At 44.2% G+C, this 24,573-nt stretch overlaps 4 protein-coding genes across 4 annotated transcripts; 2 read left to right on the top strand and 2 right to left on the bottom strand.

The window, feature by feature from the left end:
* The first annotated feature begins 1,534 nt into the window (after positions 1-1,534).
* On the top strand, positions 1,535-2,462 carry LOC123432122 (non-specific lipid-transfer protein 2G-like). The gene is made up of 2 exons (XM_045115370.1): positions 1,535-1,931; positions 2,203-2,462. Exons 1-2 carry the CDS (start codon positions 1,604-1,606, stop codon positions 2,217-2,219), a joined length of 345 nt encoding a protein of 114 aa, XP_044971305.1. The 5' UTR covers positions 1,535-1,603; the 3' UTR covers positions 2,220-2,462.
* A 268-nt stretch (positions 2,463-2,730) lies between these two features.
* LOC123432090 (myosin-1-like) lies at positions 2,731-13,276 on the bottom strand. Its single transcript, XM_045115368.1, has 23 exons — positions 12,412-13,276; positions 11,284-11,385; positions 11,058-11,201; positions 10,830-10,980; positions 10,696-10,723; positions 9,722-9,887; positions 9,578-9,641; positions 9,442-9,455; positions 9,267-9,351; positions 8,877-8,980; positions 8,570-8,708; positions 8,188-8,306; positions 7,936-8,088; positions 7,729-7,818; positions 7,199-7,276; positions 6,133-6,291; positions 5,844-6,047; positions 5,525-5,730; positions 5,311-5,446; positions 4,298-4,427; positions 4,030-4,176; positions 3,802-3,881; positions 2,731-3,707 (listed from the first exon to the last, which is right to left on the bottom strand). The coding sequence occupies exons 1-23, from the start codon at positions 12,802-12,804 to the stop codon at positions 3,012-3,014; spliced, it is 3,588 nt and encodes a 1,195-aa protein (XP_044971303.1). The 5' UTR covers positions 12,805-13,276; the 3' UTR covers positions 2,731-3,011.
* A 189-nt stretch (positions 13,277-13,465) lies between these two features.
* Positions 13,466-16,352, bottom strand: LOC123432106. The gene has a single exon (XM_045115369.1). It carries the CDS (start codon positions 15,499-15,501, stop codon positions 14,089-14,091), a length of 1,413 nt encoding a protein of 470 aa, XP_044971304.1. The 5' UTR covers positions 15,502-16,352; the 3' UTR covers positions 13,466-14,088.
* Positions 16,353-16,501: 149 nt separating this feature from the next.
* Positions 16,502-20,905, top strand: LOC123432074. Its single transcript, XM_045115367.1, has 4 exons — positions 16,502-17,100; positions 17,537-17,720; positions 17,797-18,586; positions 20,375-20,905. The coding sequence occupies exons 1-3, from the start codon at positions 16,814-16,816 to the stop codon at positions 18,583-18,585; spliced, it is 1,260 nt and encodes a 419-aa protein (XP_044971302.1). The 5' UTR covers positions 16,502-16,813; the 3' UTR covers position 18,586; positions 20,375-20,905.
* Positions 20,906-24,573: the final 3,668 nt, after the last annotated feature.

The following is a 24,573-nucleotide window of genomic DNA, read 5'->3' as shown; positions in this document are numbered from 1 at the left end:
CTTCACGCAGTCGTGCTCGCGGCGCTAGAACTTCTCGATTCCCCTCGCACAGTTCTGGTACAACAACACCCACCACTCAGCCATTGGGATGACTCCTTTCAAAGCCATGTTTGGATATGAACCTCGGCGCTGGGGGCTCACAGCTGCTACAGTTTGTTCAGTCCCAGCTCTTCAATCCTAGCTCGACGAGCGTGCTCTGGTCCAAGACTTGCTTCAGCAGCATCTCAGCAGAGCCCAGCAGCTTATGAAGGAACAGGCTGACAAGAAGCGGTTATTCCGCACCTTTTCTGTCGACAAGCAAGTCTTCCTCAAGCTCCAACCGTACATACAAACTTCAGTTGCGCCACGGGCAAACCACAAGCTAGCCTTCAAGTACTATGGGCCCTTCCTAATTGTCGCCAAGATCAACGAAATCGCGTTCAAGCTTCAACTGCCTCCTCAAGCCACGGTGCATCTGGTGTTTCACGTGTGGCTACTTCGCCGCCCCCTCCTTCCGGGTATGGCCTTTGAACCGCAACTTCTACACTGCTCTGACGATCTGGTTGTTCCTATAGCTATCCTGCAAACCCGCTTGCGCAAACACAAGGATGGCGTCCGCGAACAAGTCAAGATCCAATGGTCCAACTCGTCGGCATTGGACCCTACCTTTGAAGACAAGGCAAGTCTACTTGAGTGTTTCCCACATGCGGAGGCTTGGGGGTAAGCCTCATCCCAAGCGGAGGGGGATGTCAGCGTACCTGACATGGCGGGCCCACAAGGCAGCGGCGATCCCCAGACCCATGGTGCCACTTGACCTGCACGCGCCAGGCAGCCCAACCCGCGCTACCTTGGGTCAGAGTGGGCCAACTGAGGCCCGGACGCCTACTTACTTATCCGCGGCACTAAGAGGGGAGAAGCCATCTAGTGGATCACGGCAACTGCGGCGGCTAGCTCCTCTGTTCTTCCTCCCACCGATCCCCTCCATCAAATTCGTGTATCCCCTCTACAATAGCTATCTAGGAACCGATTTGTGAACTATATCTGTGGATCGGAGTGATTCTGGTGTTGGTACCCTATCAGAGTGTCGAAAAAGCTTCCATACAGAACAAGAAAAGTTAGGGGCCAGGGGAAGAGGGATCCCCCTGCCGCAAACCTCTGGATGGCACAAAAGTATGTGAAAGGCCGCAATTAGCTTCACAGAGAACTTTGGCGAAGTGACACATCGCATAATCATTTAAATCCACTCCTCCGCAAACCCAAACCGAGCCAACATGTGTTCAAGGAAAATCCATTCCACCCTTCTCTATCTGAAGTTCAGTTCAGGCATGCGGATTGTCAGGACCTAGAACAAACTCAACAACATTCTCACACCTATTGCATTTGCATGCAAACCGTCCCAAGATTAAGCAAGCACGCACCGTGGAACCAGCTCACAAGCATTGCATTTCCATGGTCGTTTCCCAGCTGAAACACCAGCTCCCCCCCGCCAGCCAGGCCCTCTAGAGCCATCAAGCATTATAAATTCCCAAGGAATGGCACATCACCGCCGCACCACAAGAGCAACCAACCATCCACGACACACAACACAGCACAGCAGCGGCGGCGCAAAGGGAGCTCCGGCAAGATGTCTCGGCTCGCCCGCGCTAGCCTGACTGCGGCGACGCTGCTCCTCCTCCTCGCTGCGGCGGCGGCTGCTGGCGGCCCGGCTGTGACGGGTCCGGCAAGCTGCCAGGAGGACGTGGTGGCGCTGAACGAGGCCTGCTACCAGTACGTGAAGAAGGGCGCGCCGACGGTGGCGCCGTCGCAGGAGTGCTGCGACGTCGTGCGGGGCGCAGACGTGCCCTGCGTGTGCAGGTACCTAGGCAGCCCCGGGGTGAGCGACAATATCAGCATGGAGAAGGTGTTCTACGTCACCCAGCAGTGCGGCGTCAGCATCCCCGGCAACTGCGGAGGTGAGCTAGCTTAGCTGCTTCACTTGCTTGACAACAGCCTGCACTGCACATGAACTTGCTCACCCCACCAAATTGCGCTAGCCCATTCAAACCAGAGAAACTACATGTGCTAGGTTTATTGTTCATCACCTGCCGTTCGAGTTCATTGTTAAAAGTACTCCCTCTGTAGACAAATATAAAAGCGTTTAGATCACCATAAACGCTCTTATATTATTTTTTTACTGAGGGAGTAACAGATTGAGCTGATTGTGTTTTGGGTTTATTGTTACAGGATCGAAGCATGTCTGAAGCAGGAACATGCCGGCTGAGTGGCAAGATTGGATAACATGAGCAGCGCAGTTAGCACTACCAAAATAAATATAAATAAGACGTCCTGGTCAACTTATAGTAATAGGTGGACGATGCCGTAGCACAAGGAATGTATTGCCATTCAGTTGCTGAAGTTATTTATGTTATACTTTGACTACGTTGCAGCTTGTTGCAAGACTGTTGTATTGCCATTCAGTTGCTAAAATTATTATACTTTGACTACGCTTGCAACTTCCCTGATACTATTATCTAATCTTGACCAGTGAAATCTGGATGACTGAACTCAAACCAAGCGCATCTGCAGATTCGTCAAAACAATTTACACCTGCTTGTGCAAAACAAACAACAGACAAGTAACAAGTTCATATATGCAATATACCAGAGCACTCCATATGCATGTATGTATATGAATAGATGCCCACAACCTACTTGACTGCAGTTAAACTAAACCGCATACAGACATACACATACAGAGAAGACAAAATGGCACTGAGCAAACCCCAATCTCCTCCCTTTAAGCAGTAGTGGTATATCTTAGCAAGTAATTACATTACATCACAACTCAGTGGTTCATGGGCGGCCATGAAAAGAAGCAGCCCCCCAGTGGAAGAACTATACAACTCGCCCTCCACGAATCACATACTCATCCAGCACAAAACACTGGACACCGCAGCAGCATAACTCACAAACTCTCTAGGACTAGCGCCGGCGCGTAAAATGCCGGCGCGTCTACACCACCATCATCATCACCATCATACACCATTGACAAACTCACGAGAACTTGGAGGTGTTGAGCCTGCCCCACCACTTGCGCTTGGCCGAGTTGGGGGAGGACTCGTTGCCACCGGCACTGCCGCCGCCGCTCGAGAGCTTGTTCAGGATAACTTTGGTCTCCCGGATGCGGGAGCCAAAGTCCTTCTTCCACGAGTCAAAGTTCTGCTTCAGCCGGCGCAGCTCCACATCTGGGTTCAGGCTCGCGTCCGCCTGCCCGGACTTGACCTCCACCAGGAACTTGGCGTCGTCGGCGAACACCTGGCTCCGCTGCTCCAGCTCCTCCGCCAGCCGTCCAATGACGCTCATGCTGGCGTTCATCTCGCGCCCAGTGATCCGCGGCGCCGCCGCCGCCAGCTGCTGGGAGTGGGAGCCCCCGCCCACGTGGTTCCCATTGCTCTCCCAGCTCTGCTCCACGGACGAGTCCGACATCCGAGGCGTCTCGTCTAGGGCCAGGCTTTTCTTCGCCACCGACAGGCTTGACTGCAGCGACCGCATCTGCTTCTGCCACATCTCCTCCATCGCCTTCATTTTCTGCTCGTACTCTAGCCACCGGTTCTCGTACTGCTGGAGCCGCTGGTGTAGCATCTCGTTCTCCTCGTCCTTCTCTCGGACCGTGGCCTCGGCACGAAGGATTCGCCGTTGTAGCTCAGCCAGGAATGACGCCTTGATCAAGATTTGGTCACCCTCTGCCTCCTGAAAGAATTTAATGCATGTGTTAACTGCAAGCAGATAGTGTGAAGAAATTTTCTTACACGTTCAGTAGATCAGACATTCCTTAACCGCATACCTTTTTCGATTCGAATTCTCTTAACACGTTCAGTAGATCGACATTGCCGGCGCATCTTCTAACAAGGCAGCCGCGGATACCTTCATATTATGTGAAGACAACAGGGAACCAGAAACGGTGAGTCATATTACCACTTCTATCTTTACAGAGTCTGACGAGAATGGGGAAAATAAACATGCAGTTCTCCTGCATGGTTTGAAAAAAAAAATATGAGGAAAATCTTCTTACCAGATTGTACAATTACTGAAGCCTTCCGTATCTTAATGAAATATCTTCTTGCAAGCCAGCCTCTAAGGTTTTTCTGCACAAGAATGGCCGCCCTATGTTTCTTCGACAGAGATAAATAACTTTGTCTTGCATTCTCAGCACGAATGACTGTAATATATGAAGAGCAACCAGCCAAGCATGAGTAGGAGAGAAAGATAGAGCAACAAGAAATACAGTACAATGCATCAACACGAAATACAGTAAAATGCATAGAGCTTGGATAGCATACATGATTGAAGAGCCAAAACTCCTCTAATTCGTTCCATTGCATGGCGTCGTGCTTGATGCCCTCGGAAACAACTTTGAACCCTTAAAACACCGTGTAGTGTACGATTCCGGGTATTCTCAAGGTTACCAATCTTCAGTTCCCAAAAATCGAAGCAACACAAGATATGTCATTAAAAGCTTAAATAATAATAGTAGACAAATGTTATAGATAACCATCCAAAGATAGCATAATTATGAATTATAAATTTTAGAAAGGAACTGCAAACATGTGATGTCAATTCATATAAGTATCATAGGCCAACACCTTTACTTGAAAATATGTCAACCCGATATGCGATATGGTACAGAGGAACAAACATGGTGATACAGCATTTTCCAGAAATATATCATTTACACAAGGAAAAGAAGACGAGCCTACAGTGTGGATTAAACAAATCACCAGATGTAGTTCTAAAATGTGTGATCCGTGAGCCATTGTGCTCTTGGCATGCTCTTTGGAAAGCATCGCCCACCTGAATGTTTTCTCCTTGATGCCTGTTTGGTGCCTTTTTCTTGTATATATATTGTTTCTATTTACAAAACTTTGTTGTATATACATCAGTTCTGCCATACTAGCTGGATCCTGTGATCCCAATTTCTGTTTATTTTTACTCCATATTTATCGTATGCTTAGTAGGATCCATCCCTACGAAGACCGTAAAATATATAAACTTGATGTCTTGCTGCCTCTACTAGCGAGTAACTGAATGTACTTATTAATGGCCTTGCTAGACAACAGCAAAACGCTAGCACATCAGGCAGGTATCAAGTTACTAAGGTGCCCTGCTGTGAAGTATTGGGCAGTATAAGGAATATTTATCTAATTACTCCTCTATTCTGAAAGTGAAACCCAATGAGTACGAGAAGTATTCGAGAAGAATACAGAGCGTAAACAAACTATATATCAGGATAATGTATGAAATATAACAATAACCCAGGCATGTTAATAAATGAAACAAATACTGCTTAACTGACCTGACCAGTTCGGAAGAACAACTTTGTGTAGCCAACTTGATACATCTCAGGCAAAATGTTGAATTGATGAAGAATTGCAACCGAAACACTAAGTGGATCTTGAGACGCAACATCCTCAAGAAGAAGAAAGCCATACCTGATAGCTTGAATTGTTAGCGTCTTGCGCACAACAAAAATAAGAAGCATAATGCAGATATACAGATATTTGATTTACCGGCGAGCAAACTTCTGATGAGTCATTCTCGTTGGGTACCCAGATCTTGAAATCCGTACAACCTCAAGAACCCCACAGCACTTCAGTTGTTGAAGCACAAGTTCTTGTCCGTAAATGGCAGGGAGTTGCAAATTATTTGGTTTAATACAACGTATGAAGTGTGGTGTTGTGCTTTCAAGTCTTTGCATAAGTTGGAACAATTGTCCCTGTGAAACATTTAAACAGACGGTCGATAACAGTTGATCCGTATCCGTTCAAGATCTCCTACAGAATTTTCACGCGGGGGGGCAGGGGGGGGGGGGGGCACAAAGTTTTTTACCTTAAACTTCATTGCCACACTTAACTTCTGTGAATCGGCAACACTAGGCCTGTATGGTATGGATTCTATATTATCAGATTGAGCAAGCATCTTCGATGCAAACGTTTGTGGTATAGATAATTTGCATTTGGCAAGGAACTGAATTGAATCCATGTGCAATAAATCTCTGTTCTTCTCCAGAAAACCTGATGTGTCATATGCCACCTGATCATCAAAGAAATGGATATAAAGTTGACAAATGGTAAAAGAAAGATCGAAACATAGCGATGGATATTTGACAACTTCTGACCTCTCCTGCATAGTGACGGACAGCGAAAGCCTTGCCTCTTTCTCCTCTGAAGCAAGAATTAGTGTCAAGATGTTGCTTGAGCTTGTTCGCAAAAGTAAGGTCTGTGGCATTAGGGAATGTAGATTCCTCATCCAGTAGAGACAACAACCCCAGTGGTTTCTGTATCCAATAAGACAAGTGAGGACGATAAAGAATCCCAGACCTTTTTACCAAGTTATCAAACAACAACAACAAATACAGATGTAAACAAGTTTTATTTTATTTATTTTTATTTTGCCACAAGAGATCTACAGAAGTCATCGAACTCCAGCAAGGTTTGTACCCAAGGCAGCCATGCCAAAACGTTGGCTAACCAAATCTTTGGTTGAGGTTTTGCTTGCCAATGGATTGGCCAACATTGGCTAGAAAAATGAACTAGGTTGGTAAAGGAGCATTGGTATGCCAAGAAGTTGGTCTCCATCCAAACAGAGGCCAACACTTGGGTCATGACCAAACAATTTGGTAGGGTCCCAATCCAAATAGACCCTAACCCAATATAGACGTTGGCTGTGAACCCAAAATCCATTGTGATAAGCCCCAGTTATATGTTCCACCCCTGTTTTCCTGATGCTAGTTCTCGTCATGGTTTAAGAAACCAGTAACTGCATTTACTTGTAGAAGGTCATGATGAGTCAATCAAGCAATATTTACCAAGTTTGTAGAACCCCTGTATTCATAAAAATGAAAATATCTGCATATTGGTACAATCTGAAATCTGCCAATTTTACTTTGAGCAATGTGGAGATCTTTTATCAAAACATTCCAATTTTTTAGTAGTGGATTTTGAGCTAAGGATGATTGAAATCTAAGGGGAAATAGTACTTACAATAATTTATATTTAGAAATTTCGAAGTTACCAACTTCCCAGCAAACAAAGGCATTCCCCCTCCACTCATGTCAAATAAAATAGGCACGTGCTTTTTAAGGAAGTACTGGTACATAAAGAATTTAAAGTATTCCCCCACAGACTAATATATTTCTGATTTCATGATGATGACAACAATGAAGACAATGTAGAGAGCCATACTTTCTCAAATAGATTCAAACAGTCCTGGTTGTCCTCAAACTCAACCTTAGCCCAGTCAATGCCATCCTCAACATATTCCTGATCAAAGAAACCATATACTTTTCAGAAAGTTCCTACAAGAAAATCGATAAATCGTATTGTGACTATATAACAATCTCAATCTCGCCTTTCTCGATTTAGCTAATACAAAGGATTAAAAATAGCAATCTCAAGAAGCACATGTAATACATTTTAATCTCAACAGATAAGGAAGAACAATAGAGTTTGCTTCACCTCTAGTGTTCAACATAACAGTTGTGACAGAAGTTCAAACCATATAATCAGTAAGAAAATTTCACGGAATAATAGGAGCATCAATGCTCTTGTAAGTATTTATTCTTTACTGAGTGATGTTAAAGTATTGTGAATGAAATCAATAAAAGGACAAGAATGATCGCTGTAAAATGTACACCTGCTGGTACCAACCACTAACTGAGTAATATTGCAATGCTGAACATGCACCTGAAGGTCAAACCATAACAACAACTCACCTCTTGCTCAAGCTTAAACAGATGGCGATTGAAATGTTGTTGTAGCCTCTCATTGGCATAATTAATGCAGAACTGTTCAAAACTGTTCTTCTGCAAATTGATAGCGTGTCATGTGAAAACATTTGACAATGAAAATGTGAAGGTGCAGGCCATTCAGCTGTCACTTTGAATTGAAGGTATTATCCTGAACAGAGGGGAGTACATTACATCAAATGACTCAAAGCCGTAGATGTCAAGAATACTGATTGATCTCCCAGTTCGACGCTTGCCAACTGAAAGGGACTTGTTAATTTGTTCTACAAGCCACTCAAACAAACTGGCATAGAGGGCTTTAGCCAGAGCATCTCTTGTGTCAGTTGCCTGCAATATCCAAGGAGAGGTAGGTGAGTAAGAGATGTAAATCAAATGCATTTCATGGCTAGTGTTTTGCTTAGCCATTAGTTGAGAAACCATGCTAACCTGTGTAAGGGTAAGCTTCTGGACAATATTTTCATTATTAACTTTCATGTGCCGCTTTGACAAAACTAAATTGAGATCTTCAATACTGCAGCCAAGAAGTCGTGAAACCGTTTCCGCAGCTGAAACAAGATCTATTTTGTTAATTTTATAGAACAAAACAAGCTAGTGATAGAAATGCTAATTTGTTTTCAGTTCTTCACATTAGTGGTATGTAATACTACAACAACGAACAAACTGACGGAAAATACACAACAGTACATGTATCGTCGGTATTTAATCTGATGATATACATATACAACAGTATGTTAAAAAAAACATCACCAAAGACGACAATATGGTGGGAGTTATGGTCCATATTAACGACTGAACATGTTTTTTTTACCTTCTTCTACAGTGATCTCAACATGATTTTCATTATCAATAACTGTGAAAGAGACATCTCCCAGCCAGAGCACAGCTGAAACCATTGCGAAAACATTATCTTGGTCCTCCTTGCTGATATGGACGATGTTCATAGCTTCCTAGAAAAAAATATAAGTCAAAAAAAATATGACAGTAGACAAGAACAACTACAGGCATGAAAATGCTTCTATAGAATTAGCCTTATATAGCTAAGTATTTATTGTTGTGTCCCAGGTAATGTAAAAGAAGGTACTTTAACTAGAAGGAAGCATAAAAGTATATTATACCGTTACAGCACGAAACATTTCAGCATCATCCACACCAGCAATCGAATAGCAACAACTCTGTTTCAGATATTTGTATTCATCCACCTTCTTCAAATTCAACTTCTCTGTATCAAAACATTGCAAAAGAAACCATGCACAACTAAGTATTGTGCAATGCAAAAGAGTAGAGCAACATCAAAAGTAACGTCAATTGTCAATGAAAGAGACTGTAGCACAAAATCTGTGCTGAAAACCGAGCAGCACAAATACTGGTTCTTGTAATAGGCAGGAGGAAAAAGACTGATCAAAAGTAGTTTGAGAGGATATAGTAAGATGCCATAATCTGTATATCTGTATCAAACAAATGAGCCAGCGACTAACCAATTCAGACCGGAGGAGTAGATTATGTACCTCTGAGAGTCGTTGGCGCACCAGCACATAGCTGGTAAAATATATGGTATGAACGCTCACCGACGGCACACTGTACAACCCTTGACTACGAGAGTGGAAAAAGGTCGGATTAGATTACTTATCCTAAAACAGTGTTTAGGAAAGGAAAAAAAATAACCACAAAATTAGAAGTTACCTTCTCAAGTAGAACTGTCCAATTGTACATGCAGCAAGATCATTAGAAAATGTTATCAATGATAATCATAAAATTAAATTTATACCAGAAAAATACTAATGGTATAGAGCAGATACACTTGGTAGAGTCTGCTTACATGTTTGAATCATGGCACCACATATTCTTCCAGTCGTACTGAAATGGATTTCAATGAGCTTTCCCTGTCATAAAAAAATATAAGAATATTAGCCAACCTTTGTTCCACAGTACAGTATTGTGATACTCACAAGAAAAAACTTACAAAGCGACTTGAATTATCATTTCTTAATGTCTTCGCATTGCCAAAAGCCTCAAGTATTGGGTTGGTCTGTAGGATCTCATACTCGATGCCACTTCCACCTCCAAGAGAAGCCAAATACTGCATGGCAATCTTTGCAGTTTCTGTTTTTCCTGCTCCACTCTCACCACTACATAGAAAATGGCATCATTCATTCATTTGCTCACCGTATCATGGTTTAAGTAAAAAAAGGAAGACAATTGCTTAAATAATGTGAATGAAACAAAAAAGTTGAAAGTGCAAACTTAAGTGTAAGTTATCCTGCACAGGAACCTTTTCTATCAGCTACAGCAAAAAAATCAACATTTTTTTAATTAGATTTTTGCAGGGTGTACTAATCCACTGTTTATTCCAATCTAGGGTGATACATAAAAATCTACCACATTTATTACTTACTTCAGGTGAACCATGTAAAGGAAAAGGAACGGGTGCATGAGATTATAGGGTTGGTGTGTGCCTATTGCATCTGTTGGAAGCGGACTACTCAAGTCCCAATTTTTGCATGACAAACAACCACGCATATTTTAATATCCCAGTAGGACCCTTGTATTGTGAACTGAAATGATGGACAATGCATGAGACGATTATAGGGTTGGTGTGTGCCTATTGCATCTGTTGGAAGCGGACTACTCAAGTCCCAATTTTTGGATGTCAAACAACCGCGCATATTTTAATATCCCGGTAGGACCCTTGTAGTGTGAACTGAAATGATGGACAATGTATGAGACGATTAATATAAGTACATTTCACTACGTGACTATTTGTTCTGTTCAGCTGACAGAAAAAAGTAGCAGAAAACGAAACAGTGCCGATCCCAAAAGCACATATGTGGCTTGACTCCATTAGCTATTACATATCAATTCAGGTGCAAAGTTTATTACAACACGAATCCCACTGAATGCTTCTTAGTTCTTACTGAAAAAATAGAAGATACCAACCTTATAATGATGGACTGGTTAACCTCATCTGCAAATGAACATGTCAATTAGTTAGGCATACATGTAGATGATTTTCCTCAGAAAATTGAAAGACCGTACCAGCAAGAAAGATGTACTAACAACAGTAGACTGACCTCTTTTCATTTCACGAAGCGCTGAATCTGCTATTGCATACACATGTGGACTGTCCATTGTTTTGTTTCTATATGCATTAATATACTCATTACCATACAGTGCAACCTTCTTAAAGGGATTGACGGCCACCAAAACTGGACCTGCTTTAGTCTACAACGCAATAACATATATCACTAAGAAATTCATTAAACTCCAGAAGAAAAGACAAGGTTCTGATCTATCCTCACATAGATCATGTCTTGTGAATATCTGTACTGCAAGTTGTACAGCACGGATGGTTCACTTAGATAACTCAGCTGCATAAGATCATCAACTCCATCAAGAATTTCAGGATTTGCAGGTTGGAGGCTCTCCGTTTTCAGTCTTAGAACCTTCAATTGAAACAAGGGGTGTCAGACTATCATAATTTCAAAGAGATGATAAGATCTTCCATGCAGATTTTAGGTAGCTTACTTTTCCTTCAGAAACCTTTAGTACAGACTCGTCACCAGAGGTAGTAAGCACGGTGCATAAGGCCCAATCACCATTTGGAAGCTGACAAAAAACTCTATGCTTCTGCAACAAGTGTCAAGTAGAAGGTCAATTAGCATCTTACTCCAAGTTGAAAAACAGATCCAAGCATATAAATTGTACACAAAATTCCAGAAGAAGCTCAATTTGAAATTGGTTGTCTAATAAGTAGTTAATGCATCCCTTAATTGTGACACGACGGTATTATATTTAATAATGGTAGCTAGAACAGCCAAATTACCGAAGACGCGGCAGCAAATAAGTAGAAACTACTGAAACACCATTGGCGGATCAAAAAAAATAAATAATGAAGCTCTATTTACGGGTTTTAACATACCCCTAACAGTAAGCGCAGGACAATGTTTTATGACAGATCAAATCATGATAACAACCTAGAAGTCTAGAATTACAGAAGAACACATTCCTCAAACTCTCTCGCCAAAACTTTGCATGGCACCTTCTTGGCATTTGTCAGATCCTGGCTTAATAGGAATGATAGGCTACTCATATCAACAAGGAATTCCTTCTTTTTCCGGGAAGCCCATTCGCAAGGAATCTCAAAGTTAAGCATGCTTGGCTTGGAGCAATTTGAGGATGGGTGATCCCGGGTGTGCACGAGTGAGGACAAAGTGCGCAGGATCTGTGTGCCTAGTCTAGATCCCGTCAGACGTAACGGCCCGGGGCCGGTGGATGTGGCCGGGGCGTTACAGCATTGCAACGTCAAGTGGCGGCAAAATTTATAACTGCAGTACAATGGGCAATAACGTAAAGCACATAGAAATGGAATTACATCTTGGTATCTACGTATGCAGCTCAGCCTAACACTTTATAGCTGTGTTTACTGGTTGCTGAAAGAAGCTATACAACTGGTTGACATAAGAGGTGCACGAATTCCATCAAAATTACCAAAAAGAAAGCTCGAAATAATAGGTGTTAACAAATTCATTCAAAAACCAGAAAACACTTGAGTTGGAGCTGGCCAAATTTGAAGCATTATCCATACAAGAGTTCTGGCATTTCAGGAGTGTCGGGAAACAAAACAAGGCAAAAAAAACGAAGGGGGGAAGGCACCTTTTTAGCACCGTAGGAGCTGGTGTCACCCCATCTGGTGTCGCGCGGTGAGGGGCCAGCAGCCGCCGTGGGCGACGGCCTCCGCGGCGTCGCGGCCGCAGAGGACGCGGAATCGGCCTCCCCGCCACCTCCGGCAGCCTCGTCCTCCTCCGTGGTCGTCGCCTTGGAGCTGTAGGGCGAGTCGGCGTCTCCCTCGGGCGGCACCCCCTCCCCTTCCTCCTCCGCCGCGGGCCGGCGGCCGACGCCGTTGGGCGCCGGGGCGGCCTCGACGCCACCGCGCGCGGCGGAGTACTTGTAGTCGAGCGACATGGACCGCGCGGGCTGCACCTTGGTGGGCCCGCGCGGGCGCAGCGCCGCGGACTTGCGCACGGACCGCACCTCCACCGACGCCATCGCCGGCCGGCGCGCCCGAGATCACCCCGCGGAGAGCCCCCGAAACTCCCGCCTCCGACGGGATCTCCGCGCCGGCCGCCTCAAATCCACGCAGCCCCTCCACAGAACTCCTCCCGGCGCCAATCCACGCCCCACGCTCCCGGCAAACAACAAGTCCCAAAATTATAGAGAAAACGCAGCCGAACCAGCCGATCTGGGAAAACCGGCGAGGCCTCGGGAATGGCCGCGCGAGCTCCGGATGCGCAACCCCGTGGGCGTGGCTCCTCCTCCACAGGCGCGGCAGCTCGCGTGAGCCTCCTTCCCTCTCTCTCCTCTTTCTCGGGGTGAGAGAGCCAGCGACAGGGACAGAGTCACCAGGGCAGAGAGAGAGAGAGGGAGAGAGAGTGGGGGAGGAATATTTTAATGGAATTAAGGCGCCTCGCTTTTAGTATCCGGAAGGAACGAATTACGTGGTGGTGGAGGTGGTGGTGGTTTAAAATTGTTCAAATCTAAAATGGGGGGTGGCCGGGCCGGGTGGGTGGAGTGGAGGAAGGTTTTGAACCCGCCACATGGCACTGCTCTCTCTCTCCTCTCCTCCCCTCTCCTCGCGCTCACAATAATTCTAGTTCGGCCGCTGCTGGTGCGGGATGGATTCGTCAGATCCAGGGGAAATAAGAGCATGGTTAATAGAGCAGTCGGCTGCTGGCTATAGTACACTGCCATGTCATCTAAGCATTCCCTCATATAATGGCTTAGCTTTTGGGTTAGCTATAAGAGTGGCCCCATTCATTTAAATGCTTGCATGTGCACAAAAGGTGCAGGATCCATCATACAATACATCTTTGTGGCCATTTCATCAAACAACATTCATATATATGCTCCTACATAACAAACAAATTACTATTACTATGAAGGACCCAATAGCAGATCAACTTGCAATCATCAATGATCATCATAATGCCCAGATAACACAATTCTTTCTAGCAACATTGCCCTCATTACCTGGTCGCACACAACACACCATGACAACAACAATTAAGCATTACACTCTTTCTGATACAAGCATTAACCAAAAGTACTTCAAATAAGTCTTTCAAACAAAAACATTAACCAAATAGACTGCCAAACAAGCCATTATCTATTGATCTTGGTAGAAAGAAGCTTCGAACCAGTTTGCACTGCAGCAATCACCACATCATAGCATAGTCCTGAAATAAAATGCATGTAAGATATCATGGTCATCCTCAATGTAATAATAAGAATAAAAAAGAATATGAACATGCAGTCATAAAAAACCTACCGTGACTAATTATGAAACCTATGCCAAATATGCTCGACCAAATCATTTTTAAGTTGAGTATGTTGTGGACGAGCACGAATAGTAGCTTTTCTACGCAACACATCAGCGAAGCACAGATTTCCACCAACATTCACTTCAGGGGGTAGAGCCAATGAAGCCCCTGGAATCTCATTCAAGTCAATATGAATGGTAGCCTGCTCTCTCTCATCTTCGATTATCATATTATGAAGAATCACACAAGCTCGCATGATCCTTCCAACACTTTTTCTTTGCCATAGTCGTGCAGGCCGACGAACAATGGTAAAACGGGATTGCAATACCCCAAAAGCACGCTCCACATCTTTCCTTGCTCCTTCTTGCTGCTTGGCAAACAACTTATGCTTCTCTGTTTGGGGAAGTGGTATGGTCTTCATGAAGGCAGCCCATTCTGGGTATATACCATCAGCAAGGTAATAACCTGTGTTATACTCATTTCCATTGACAGAAAACTGAACCTGGGGGGCTTCTCCTTTTAATGCATCAAAAAACAGTGGGGATTGGTTGAGCACATTGAGGTCATTATTTGACCCAGCAATACCAAAGAAAGCATGCCAAATACGAAGGTCGTGGGAAGCAACAGCTTCTAGGACCATTGTTGGCACTCCATAATCACCACGTGTGAATTGCCCCCTCCATGCTAAAGGACACTTCTCCCATCGCCAATGCATGCAATCGATACTTCCTAACATTCCAGGAAAACCACGAGCCTCATTAACCTGAAGTAAACGCTCGACATCCTCCCTAGTGGGGCGTCGCAAGTACTCCCCACCAAATACCTCAATAACCCCTCGTGCAAACTTGTCCAAGCACTCCAATGCTGTGCACTTCCCAATCTTTAAATACTCATCCAGCGCATCTGCAGGAGTGCCATATGCTAGCATGCGCATAGCTGCTGTACACTTTTGCAATGGTGAGAGCCCTATTCGACCAGCACAATCTGCCCTATAAGTGAAATAGGGAGACCACTGACCAAGGGCATTCACAATGCGGATGAAGAGATGTTTATTCATGCGGAATCTTGTACGAAACATACTCTCGGGGTAGAGTGGTTCTTCAGCGAAATAGTCCTCCACTAGACGCTGATGAGCACCTTCATGATCCCTCCGAATTCTCTTCCTTGGACCACTTCTTCCATGAGATAAGCTAGCTGTGAGCTTAGCCTTGATCTTCGTCATGAGGCTCTCAGCAAAGGAGTCTAGGATGGTTTGCTCAGAAGCATACGCTTCCATGATTCTGGATGGGGCAAGTTCATCGGAATCATCGGAGTATGGAGATGAATCTGGCATGGTTGGTGAGGGAGATGGGTGTCTATGATGATTAGGATGAGATGGCATGATGGGAGTCTGAGGATGAGATGGTGTATTATATAGATGTGCCATGTTCTCTCTGGGTCTGTATTAATTACTGCATTGTTATCTGGAATGCCTTGTAGTTAAGTGCATTCAGCATGGTTATCTGGACTGCATTGCAGTTAAGTCAAATTTGACTCTTGACTACAATTTCAACTTAGTTATCTGGACTATAATTTCAACATGGTTATCTGGACTGCATGCAGTTAATTGAAATTTGACTGTGGACTACAACTTCTATTTGTACCCTATTAATATTTCTAGCAGAGAATAATGTAACTTGTATGTTACCAAAAAGTAGGCAATACCTTAGTCAGTTTTTCCAAACAGCTTCTCCCTGAAACACTTCAGTGCCAACACATGCTCAGATCTCACGTCTTCGGACATCCCAGTCGTGTCTTGCATCATCAATGAGCGATACGTTTCTAGCATGACTGACTCCTTGTGATCTTTTGCTGCAAGGCATGCAAGCTTCCGAGCTTCCAGATTCTCACTCGACACACGCCTTTGTGTCTCTAACATTTCTTTGCGGCCTTCATTTGCTGCAGTCTGAGCTTCTACAAACTTGCTAAGCTCATCTTCAAGATCTATTATACAACTTTCGTCATTTCTTTTCCGTTTCGGTTTCCCCTTAGCTTGCTTGCCACCTGGTGGTCGTTCATCTTGAACATCATCGAGAGTGAAATGCTTTCCCACTTCATCATCAACAACAAACTTCCTCTTGCCCGACTCCAAATCTTCTAGGCGTTCCAAATACGCGTCCCATTTTGGTTGCTTTTTAAGAACCTCCCAACAATGCTCGAACATAAATGGACCATCATCTTTGTGATCCTCCTCATAAGTTTGGATCGCTCTCTTCTTTAAATCTGCATCATTTTCACCACTAGCATACACTTTAGAGCAACTCTAATAAGGCCTAGTCAGCTGGCTATAATATGTGCCATGTCACAAAAATCCTATATGGAAGAAAGAGAAAAGAGGAAAGAGAACCAAGCGGGCGCTTCATCTGTCGCCCGACTACAACACACCGAACGAAAAATTAGAGCCCGTTTGCAGCCCGTACCAGCGCTACAGCCGGCGCTTCCTCCTTCCTCTAGATCCCCTGCGCCCTCCCGCGTCCCGCCCGCTCTCCCGCGTCCCCCCCGCTCTCCCGCGTCGCCTTCGCGCCAAATCCGGCTCCTCGTGCCAAATTCGTTCCTCTCTTCCACCACAAATCGCTCCTCCCGCGTAAATCAGCTCCTAAGCCATCCAAAATCGCCCCCAAATCTTCACATCCCTAACCCTAGACGCAAGCCGCCGCCGCCGTCGATCTCAACACACCGGCGCCGGCGACCACAGCGAGATGGCGGGACAGTCCAAGCGGACGAAAGCACCAGCGCCTATGGAGTTCCCGCGACCCACGGCTGCTCAAATCGCCCCCCCACCAACAGCTCATATGGTTCCGCCGCCGCCCATGTTTGTTCCTGGAGCCTGGTTACCCCCACGACCACCACAGTCCATGGCGGACTCCTCCCCACCATGCTGGATCGCTGGGGTACAGCCACCAAGTACGGCTGGTTCAAAGACTCAAGTTCCCATGTGGACTGAACCCATGGCTGAGAATCTTGAGGATAATGATCTGCAAGCATGGTAAAGGTTTTCTGTTTGTGTGATTGTTAATTTGTTTAAGAATGATAGCATATACTGAACCATATATACACAAGTAGTATTAGTATTCAGAGACAGTACAGTTTAGTTCAAGAATAATTTGTTCAAGTACATTTTAATACTAGTATTCAGAGTACAGTTTAGTTTAAAAATAATTTGTTCAAGTACATTTTAATACTAGTATTCAGAGTACATTTTAGTTCAAGAATAATCTGTTCAAGTAGATATTAGTATTAGTATTCAGAGTACATTTTAGTTCAAGAATAATTTGTTCAAGTATATTTTAGTATTAGTATTCAGAGGACATTCAAAATACTGAACCCTATAGATTCAGAGTGCATTTTAGTATTAGTATTCAGAGTACATTTTAGTATTCAGATATGGGGTGTTTAGGCTTGATAATTTTTTTCTGGAGCAGGGGATTCGATTCTCATCCACATGGTGGTTTCCTTAATTTGATTAATAATACATCAAGCCATGCAAAAGCCAGAAATAATTGGAGTTCATTGCAGCCAATCAATGGTAGCAATGAAAACAGTGGTGGCGATTGCACTAGAACTGAAAAGCGTTTGACATGGACAAAACAAGAGGATCTAAGATTGGTATGTTTTTTCTCATACTGGCCTCTATTATTTATATTAATTGCATAACAATAATCCTCTGCTGCTAATACTGTAGGTCAGTGCTTGGTTGCAAAATTCAAATGATCCAATCCAATCAAATTATAGGAAGAACGACCAGTATTGGAAAGATGTTGCTGCCGTCTACAACAGTACCACCCCAAAAAACAGAGAAAGACAAGTCAAGCAAGTGAAGGATCGATTTGCTAAAATAAAGAAAAAGGTTGCATGGTTTTGTGGGAGCTATAGGGAGGCTGAGGCTTTGTATGCTAGTGGTGAAAATGATGCAGATTTAAAGAAGAGAGCGATCCAAACTTATGAGGAGGATCACAAAGATGATGGTCCATTTATGTTCGAGCATTGTTGGGAGGTTCTTAAAAAGCAACCAAAATGGGACGCGTATTTGGAACGCCTAGAAGATTTGGAGTCGGGCAAGAGGAAGTTTGTTGTTGATGATGAAGTGGGAAAGCATTTCACTCTCGATGATGTTCAAGATGAACGACCACCAGGTGGCAAGCAAGCTAAGGGGAAACCGAAACGGAAAAGAAATGACGAAAGTTGTATAATAGATCTTGAAGATGAGCTTAGCAAGTTTGTAGAAGCTCAGACTGCAGCAAATGAAGGCCGCAAAGAAATGTTAGAGACACAAAGGCGTGTGTCGAGTGAGAATCTGGAAGCTCGGAAGCTTGCATGCCTTGCAGCAAAAGATCACAAGGAGTCAGTCATGCTAGAAACGTATCGCTCATTGATGATGCAAGACACGACTGGGATGTCCGAAGACGTGAGATCTGAGCATGTGTTGGCACTGAAGTGTTTCAGGGAGAAGCTGTTTGGAAAAACTGACTAAGGTATTGCCTACTTTTTGGTAACATACAAGTTACATTATTCTCTGCTAGAAATATTAATAGGGTACAAATAGAAGTTGTAGTCCACAGTCAAATTTCAATTAACTGCATGCAGTCCAGATAACCATGTTGAAATTATAGTCCAGATAACTAAGTTGAAATTGTAGTCAAGAGTCAAATTTGACTTAACTGCAATGCAGTCCAGATAACCATGCTGAATGCACTTAACTACAAGGCATTCCAGATAACAATGCAGTAATTAATACAGACCCAGAGAGAACATGGCACATCTATATAATACACCATCTCATCCTCAGACTCCCATCATGCCATCTCATCCTAATCATCATAGACACCCATCTCCCTCACCAACCATGCCAGATTCATCTCCATACTCCGATGATTCCGATGAACTTGCCCCATCCAGAATCATGGAAGCGTATGCTTCTGAGCAAACCATCCTAGACTCCTTTGCTGAGAGCCTCATGACGAAGATCAAGGCTAAGCTCACAGCTAGCTTATCTCATGGAAGAAGTGGTCCAAGGAAGAGAATTCGGAGGGATCATGAAGGTGCTCATCAGCGTCTAGTGGAGGACTATTTCGCTGAAGAACCACTCTACCCCGAGAGTATGTTTCGTACAAGATTCCGCATGAATAAACATCTCTTCATCCGCATTGTGAATGCCCTTGGTCAGTGGTCTCCCTATTTCACTTATAGGGCAGATTGTGCTGGTCGAATAGGGCTCTCACCATTGCAAAAGTGTACAGCAGCTATGCGCATGCTAGCATATGGCACTCCTGCAGATGCGCTGGATGAGTATTTAAAGATTGGGAAGTGCACAGCATTGGAGTGCTTGGACAAGTTTGCACGAGGGGTTATTGAGGTATTTGGTGGGGAGTACTTGCGACGCCCCACTAGGGAGGATGTCGAGCGTTTACTTCAGGTTAATGAGGCTCGTGGTTTTCCTGGAATGTTAGGAAGTATCGATTGCATGCATTGGCGATGGGAGAAGTGTCCTTTAGCATGGAGGGGGCAATTCACACGTGGTGATTATGGAGTGCCAACAATGGTCCTAGAAGCTGTTGCTTCCCACGACCTTCGTATTTGGCATGCTTTCTTTGGTATTGCTGGGTCAAATAATGACCTCAATGTGCTCAACCAATCCCCACTGTTTTTTGATGCATTAAAAGGAGAAGCCCCCCAGGTTCAGTTTTCTGTCAATGGAAATGAGTATAACACAGGTTATTACCTTGCTGATGGTATATACCCAGAATGGGCTGCCTTCATGAAGACCATACCACTTCCCCAAACAGAGAAGCATAAGTTGTTTGCCAAGCAGCAAGAAGGAGCAAGGAAAGATGTGGAGCGTGCTTTTGGGGTATTGCAATCCCGTTTTACCATTGTTCGTCGGCCTGCACGACTATGGCAAAGAAAAAGTGTTGGAAGGATCATGCGAGCTTGTGTGATTCTTCATAATATGATAATCGAAGATGAGAGAGAGCAGGCTACCATTCATATTGACTTGAATGAGATTCCAGGGGCTTCATTGGCTCTACCCCCTGAAGTGAATGTTGGTGGAAATCTGTGCTTCGCTGATGTGTTGCGTAGAAAAGCTACTATTCGTGCTCGTCCACAACATACTCAACTTAAAAATGATTTGGTCGAGCATATTTGGCATAGGTTTCATAATTAGTCACGGTAGGTTTTTTATGACTGCATGTTCATATTCTTTTTTATTCTTATTATTACATTGAGGATGACCATGATATCTTACATGCATTTTATTTCAGGACTATGCTATGATGTGGTGATTGCTGCAGTGCAAACTGGTTCGAAGCTTCTTTCTACCAAGATCAATAGATAATGGCTTGTTTGGCAGTCTATTTGGTTAATGTTTTTGTTTGAAAGACTTATTTGAAGTACTTTTGGTTAATGCTTGTATCAGAAAGAGTGTAATGCTTAATTGTTGTTGTCATGGTGTGTTGTGTGCGACCAGGTAATGAGGGCAATGTTGCTAGAAAGAATTGTGTTATCTGGGCATTATGATGATCATTGATGATTGCAAGTTGATCTGCTATTGGGTCCTTCATAGTAATAGTAATTTGTTTGTTATGTAGGAGCATATATATGAATGTTGTTTGATGAAATGGCCACAAAGATGTATTGTATGATGGATCCTGCACCTTTTGTGCACATGCAAGCATTTAAATGAATGGGGCCACTCTTATAGCTAACCCAAAAGCTAAGCCATTATATGAGGGAATGCTTAGATGACATGGCAGTGTACTATAGCCAGCAGCCGACTGCTCTATTAACCATGCTCTAACGCCTCCGGCCGTTGTAGTACCCTACTTCTCAATCCCAAAATGGCGACGATGGCCTCAGGTTTCAAAGGATTATTATTATTATTATGGGGGACGGGGATAATTCTACTAGGAGAAAAAAAAAATTGTTGGTGACAGGTTTCTCCATGCTCGTGGTAAAAGAAAGGCATCTCTTGACTTATCCTCTTGGACGGTGCTGTCGCGTGTTTCAATCCGGTCTTTCGGCTAAGCATGTTTGTTTTCTATGGTTCCTGGTTTTGTTTTCTGGAGTCATAAATGAGCGGTAGGAGGAGGTTTTCAACACTGCATGAGAAAGAAGACATGCATGGATGGTGCGAAATACGCATGTGGTGTAGTAATATTTTCCGAAATTTCTGAACTATAAAAACCTCTCTTTTTTTGCGGGGTGAACTATAAAAAAAAAACTTAAATCGAGGGAAGCATCATGCGGGGTGAGGGGTCTCTGCATCTCCATCTTGCAGTATGTTTAGATATTTCAAATAACAAGCCGGCAAATATTTAAACACGTACTGCTCCCGGATGTTTACATAAGTTTCTGGTATACATGTTACTATTTATTTATCTTTGTAGTTGGACTCATTATGTTTGAGTAAATAAAACTGCTGCTGGGACTGATTCAGCATCGTGCGCGTCACTTTACAGGTGGCCTCGTACGTCACAGAAAAAGCGGATTTGCAGAACTAAACCGACAAAAGGTCACACGACCACTCACTGACAAGTGGTCCAGAGATCTCTCCACCGCGTAAAATGGGACGCTGCTAACGGCCAGCGCGAAATGACTTTTCAGCCCCTAGTGTTGACCTGTTATGCTGGGATACAGACGTAAATTTCAGCCCCGGAATGCAGGCAAAAACGTGGCCGGATAATGTACAGCATTGCTGGTAAACAAATACCGACCTCTCACTCGCTACGCGGCAACGAGACCGGATGAGGTCCAGCGCCAACGTCTCGTCCCGTTTCGAACAGCAGTCGTAAGATGGGGATCGGACGGACATGAGCGGGTCGTGAAGTGCGGCTGGGGAGAACGGGTCCTCCTGCGCCACAGGACGGCACCCTTATTTCGTCTCCGTTCGTTTCGATCTATTCAAAACATTTTTTTAGCACGGAGGCGCTTCCGCGGTCTTAAACTAAAGTCTTATAGATTTATCAAGTCAAGTACAGCGAAAGAAAAAGGATACATGTTATAAGTAAACAGGCGACGCAGCGTCAAGACACAGCCAAAAACACATGACTAGCGGGGCTATCTAGGTAGCGAAGGACGGCTCCCAGCCAGCAGGGACGGAGCCAGCATTCATGCATAGAGGGGGCAAGTTTGTTTATGAAGGGGGCGAAGTTCATATAAAGTGAAATTTTTTGGCTGCAACAATCACAATCATAGTAGAAAAAACAATTTGTTATGGGGTCTAGCCCCCCCTCGTCCCCCCCTAAATTTGTCCCTGCCAGCCGGTGGCTCACTATGTTCCTCGACGTAACTCGGTGCACCACGCTTGTACCCTTGCTACGAGCTCCTCCACGTCTCCTATGTCCTGAGATCTTGTTAGTGGCTTCCACAACTACAAGAAAGACATTATTTTATATAGTAGGTCAGCAGGATGTCGAATGATTTGCCCCTCTATTAGCGCTTTATTTCTAGTAGTCCACAACGCCCATGCAATTGCTCCAAAGCTCAGCCAAGCCATTTGCTTGTCTCTTCCTCTAGTTGAGGCAATCAATCGGTATAGGTCGGAGAAGCCGCTTGGGTTTCATATGGATCCATTTAAAACTGTATGTACTCTTTAAAAAAGAAACTGCATGTATACATGTGCATAGGCACCGTCAAAATAATTTCTGCTTCTCGAAGCAAAATTTCATGTTTTGACCATTTTATATTAGTTAATCGAGATCTGGCCCTCGGTTGTAAAAAAATAGGGATCTGACCATTTTTCTACTATCGGGGTCCATGACGATAGGAATAACAACCTACCGTCAAGGTCCCTGACGGTAGAAAAAGGAACCACGTTAGTGTTGTGCACCCCCTACCGTCACAGATGCTGGCGGTAGCATATGCAACCCTACCGCCAAGTGTGTACGCCTAGTGTGTGTGAAACTTAGAAATTTTTGCGGTGGAACATGGAACCGTACCACCGAGGATCTTGACGGTAGGTTGTTATATACTACATCATGGACCCCAGCAATAGGAAAAGGGTCAGATCTTGAAAGATTTACAAACTAGGGTCAGATCTCGATCAACTTTTCTAAAAAGGTCAAAACACGAAATTTAGCCTATCTTGGTGTATCATTTGTGACAAATGGAGGTGTTTATTTCACACGTGCAACATGTAACATGCATGTGGGCAAACATCTTCACCCACACCTTCCAACTCCGTATTTTCCAGATATTGTTCAAAAAAGAAAGTCTCTCCAACCGGACCTTTCAAACCTAATTCATTTGTTCGGGTTGTCCCACACTCCAGACCTAGCCTATATATGGGGTGAATTCAGAGTCGGACGCTACACATTCGTCAAGTCGGACATGACATGGCGAATACATCCCAAAATCGCTCTCGGTGGATCCCCACGCCCTTCAGCCTAACATGCCTCCTTCGGGTATGCTATGTCGTCGTTCGTGTTGCGCCCTGTCGATGGAGGAGCTACCAGAGAACTGTAGGGCGGGAGAGTAGGAAATATGATTGTTTGAGGGGGCTAATAACTACTTTTTTCTTTTGTTTGAGTCCCTAGAAAAATAATATTTTGTGTTTTTCTAATCTTGGGGGGAGGAACAGCTCCCCAAGACCGCATATAGTTCCGCCATTGCGCCCTGCTCATTCCCCCTTACGCAGCTTTTTCACTGCCCCCCATCCGTCCGAGATGCCCTTGTCGCCTACCACGTCCTACACGTTCAAATTTGTTTTAGGCATTTGTAGGACATGGTAGATTCGTTAGGGATGAGCTTGTTTACGTTGAATATTGAGGAGTTCATTCACAAGGAGTCGAAAGATGACAACAACGACGAGAGGTGTTGTTGTTGAGGATGATGATGAGGAGGAGCATCCTCAAACAAATGGAGAAGGAAGAGGAGCAAGTTTTTAACTTCATGGGTTGATTCCATGCATGATAGTTGTTGTTCACAATAGGATAAAGGGGCATAGGAATCTCTAGGACGACTACTACAAAGCCAACCTGATATTTCATAAGGGCTTATTCTTGTGTCACTTTTGGATGCACATGCATTTGTTCATGCGCATAGTGAAAGATGTGAAGAAGCAGGGACGTAGCCAGGCTCGGGGTTGCGGGTACCTTGGCCTCGGGTGTGGAATGTGATTTCCTTGTTAATTGTAGTTATAGTGGCTACTATTATGCAAGGTTGGCCCGTGATGTAGGTGAAACCTGGCTACGACACTGTAAAGAAGTGTGATCCTTACTTCATGCTGAGGATGGGACACCTCTCTTTCCCCACTCTTCATAATCGCAATTTTGCTCTCACGAGATGCCATTGATGAGATCATTCAGTAACACATGTATTGACACAATAATGAATTCGCGTGTGTTGTGGTGAAGGTGTGTTTGGAACGGAGTGCTTGAGAGAACCAAGTTTCCAAGTGCCAAGGACACGAAAAAACTTTTGACATTTGGAACAAAGAGGCTTTCTCAGTATACGTGATTCG

This window comes from Hordeum vulgare, chromosome 1H (assembly GCF_904849725.1).
Source record: "Hordeum vulgare subsp. vulgare chromosome 1H, MorexV3_pseudomolecules_assembly, whole genome shotgun sequence".
Classification (NCBI taxonomy): Eukaryota; Viridiplantae; Streptophyta; class Magnoliopsida; order Poales; family Poaceae; genus Hordeum; species Hordeum vulgare.
Note: the sequence above shows the minus strand (reverse complement) of the source record. Positions and strands in the feature narration are given on the sequence as shown.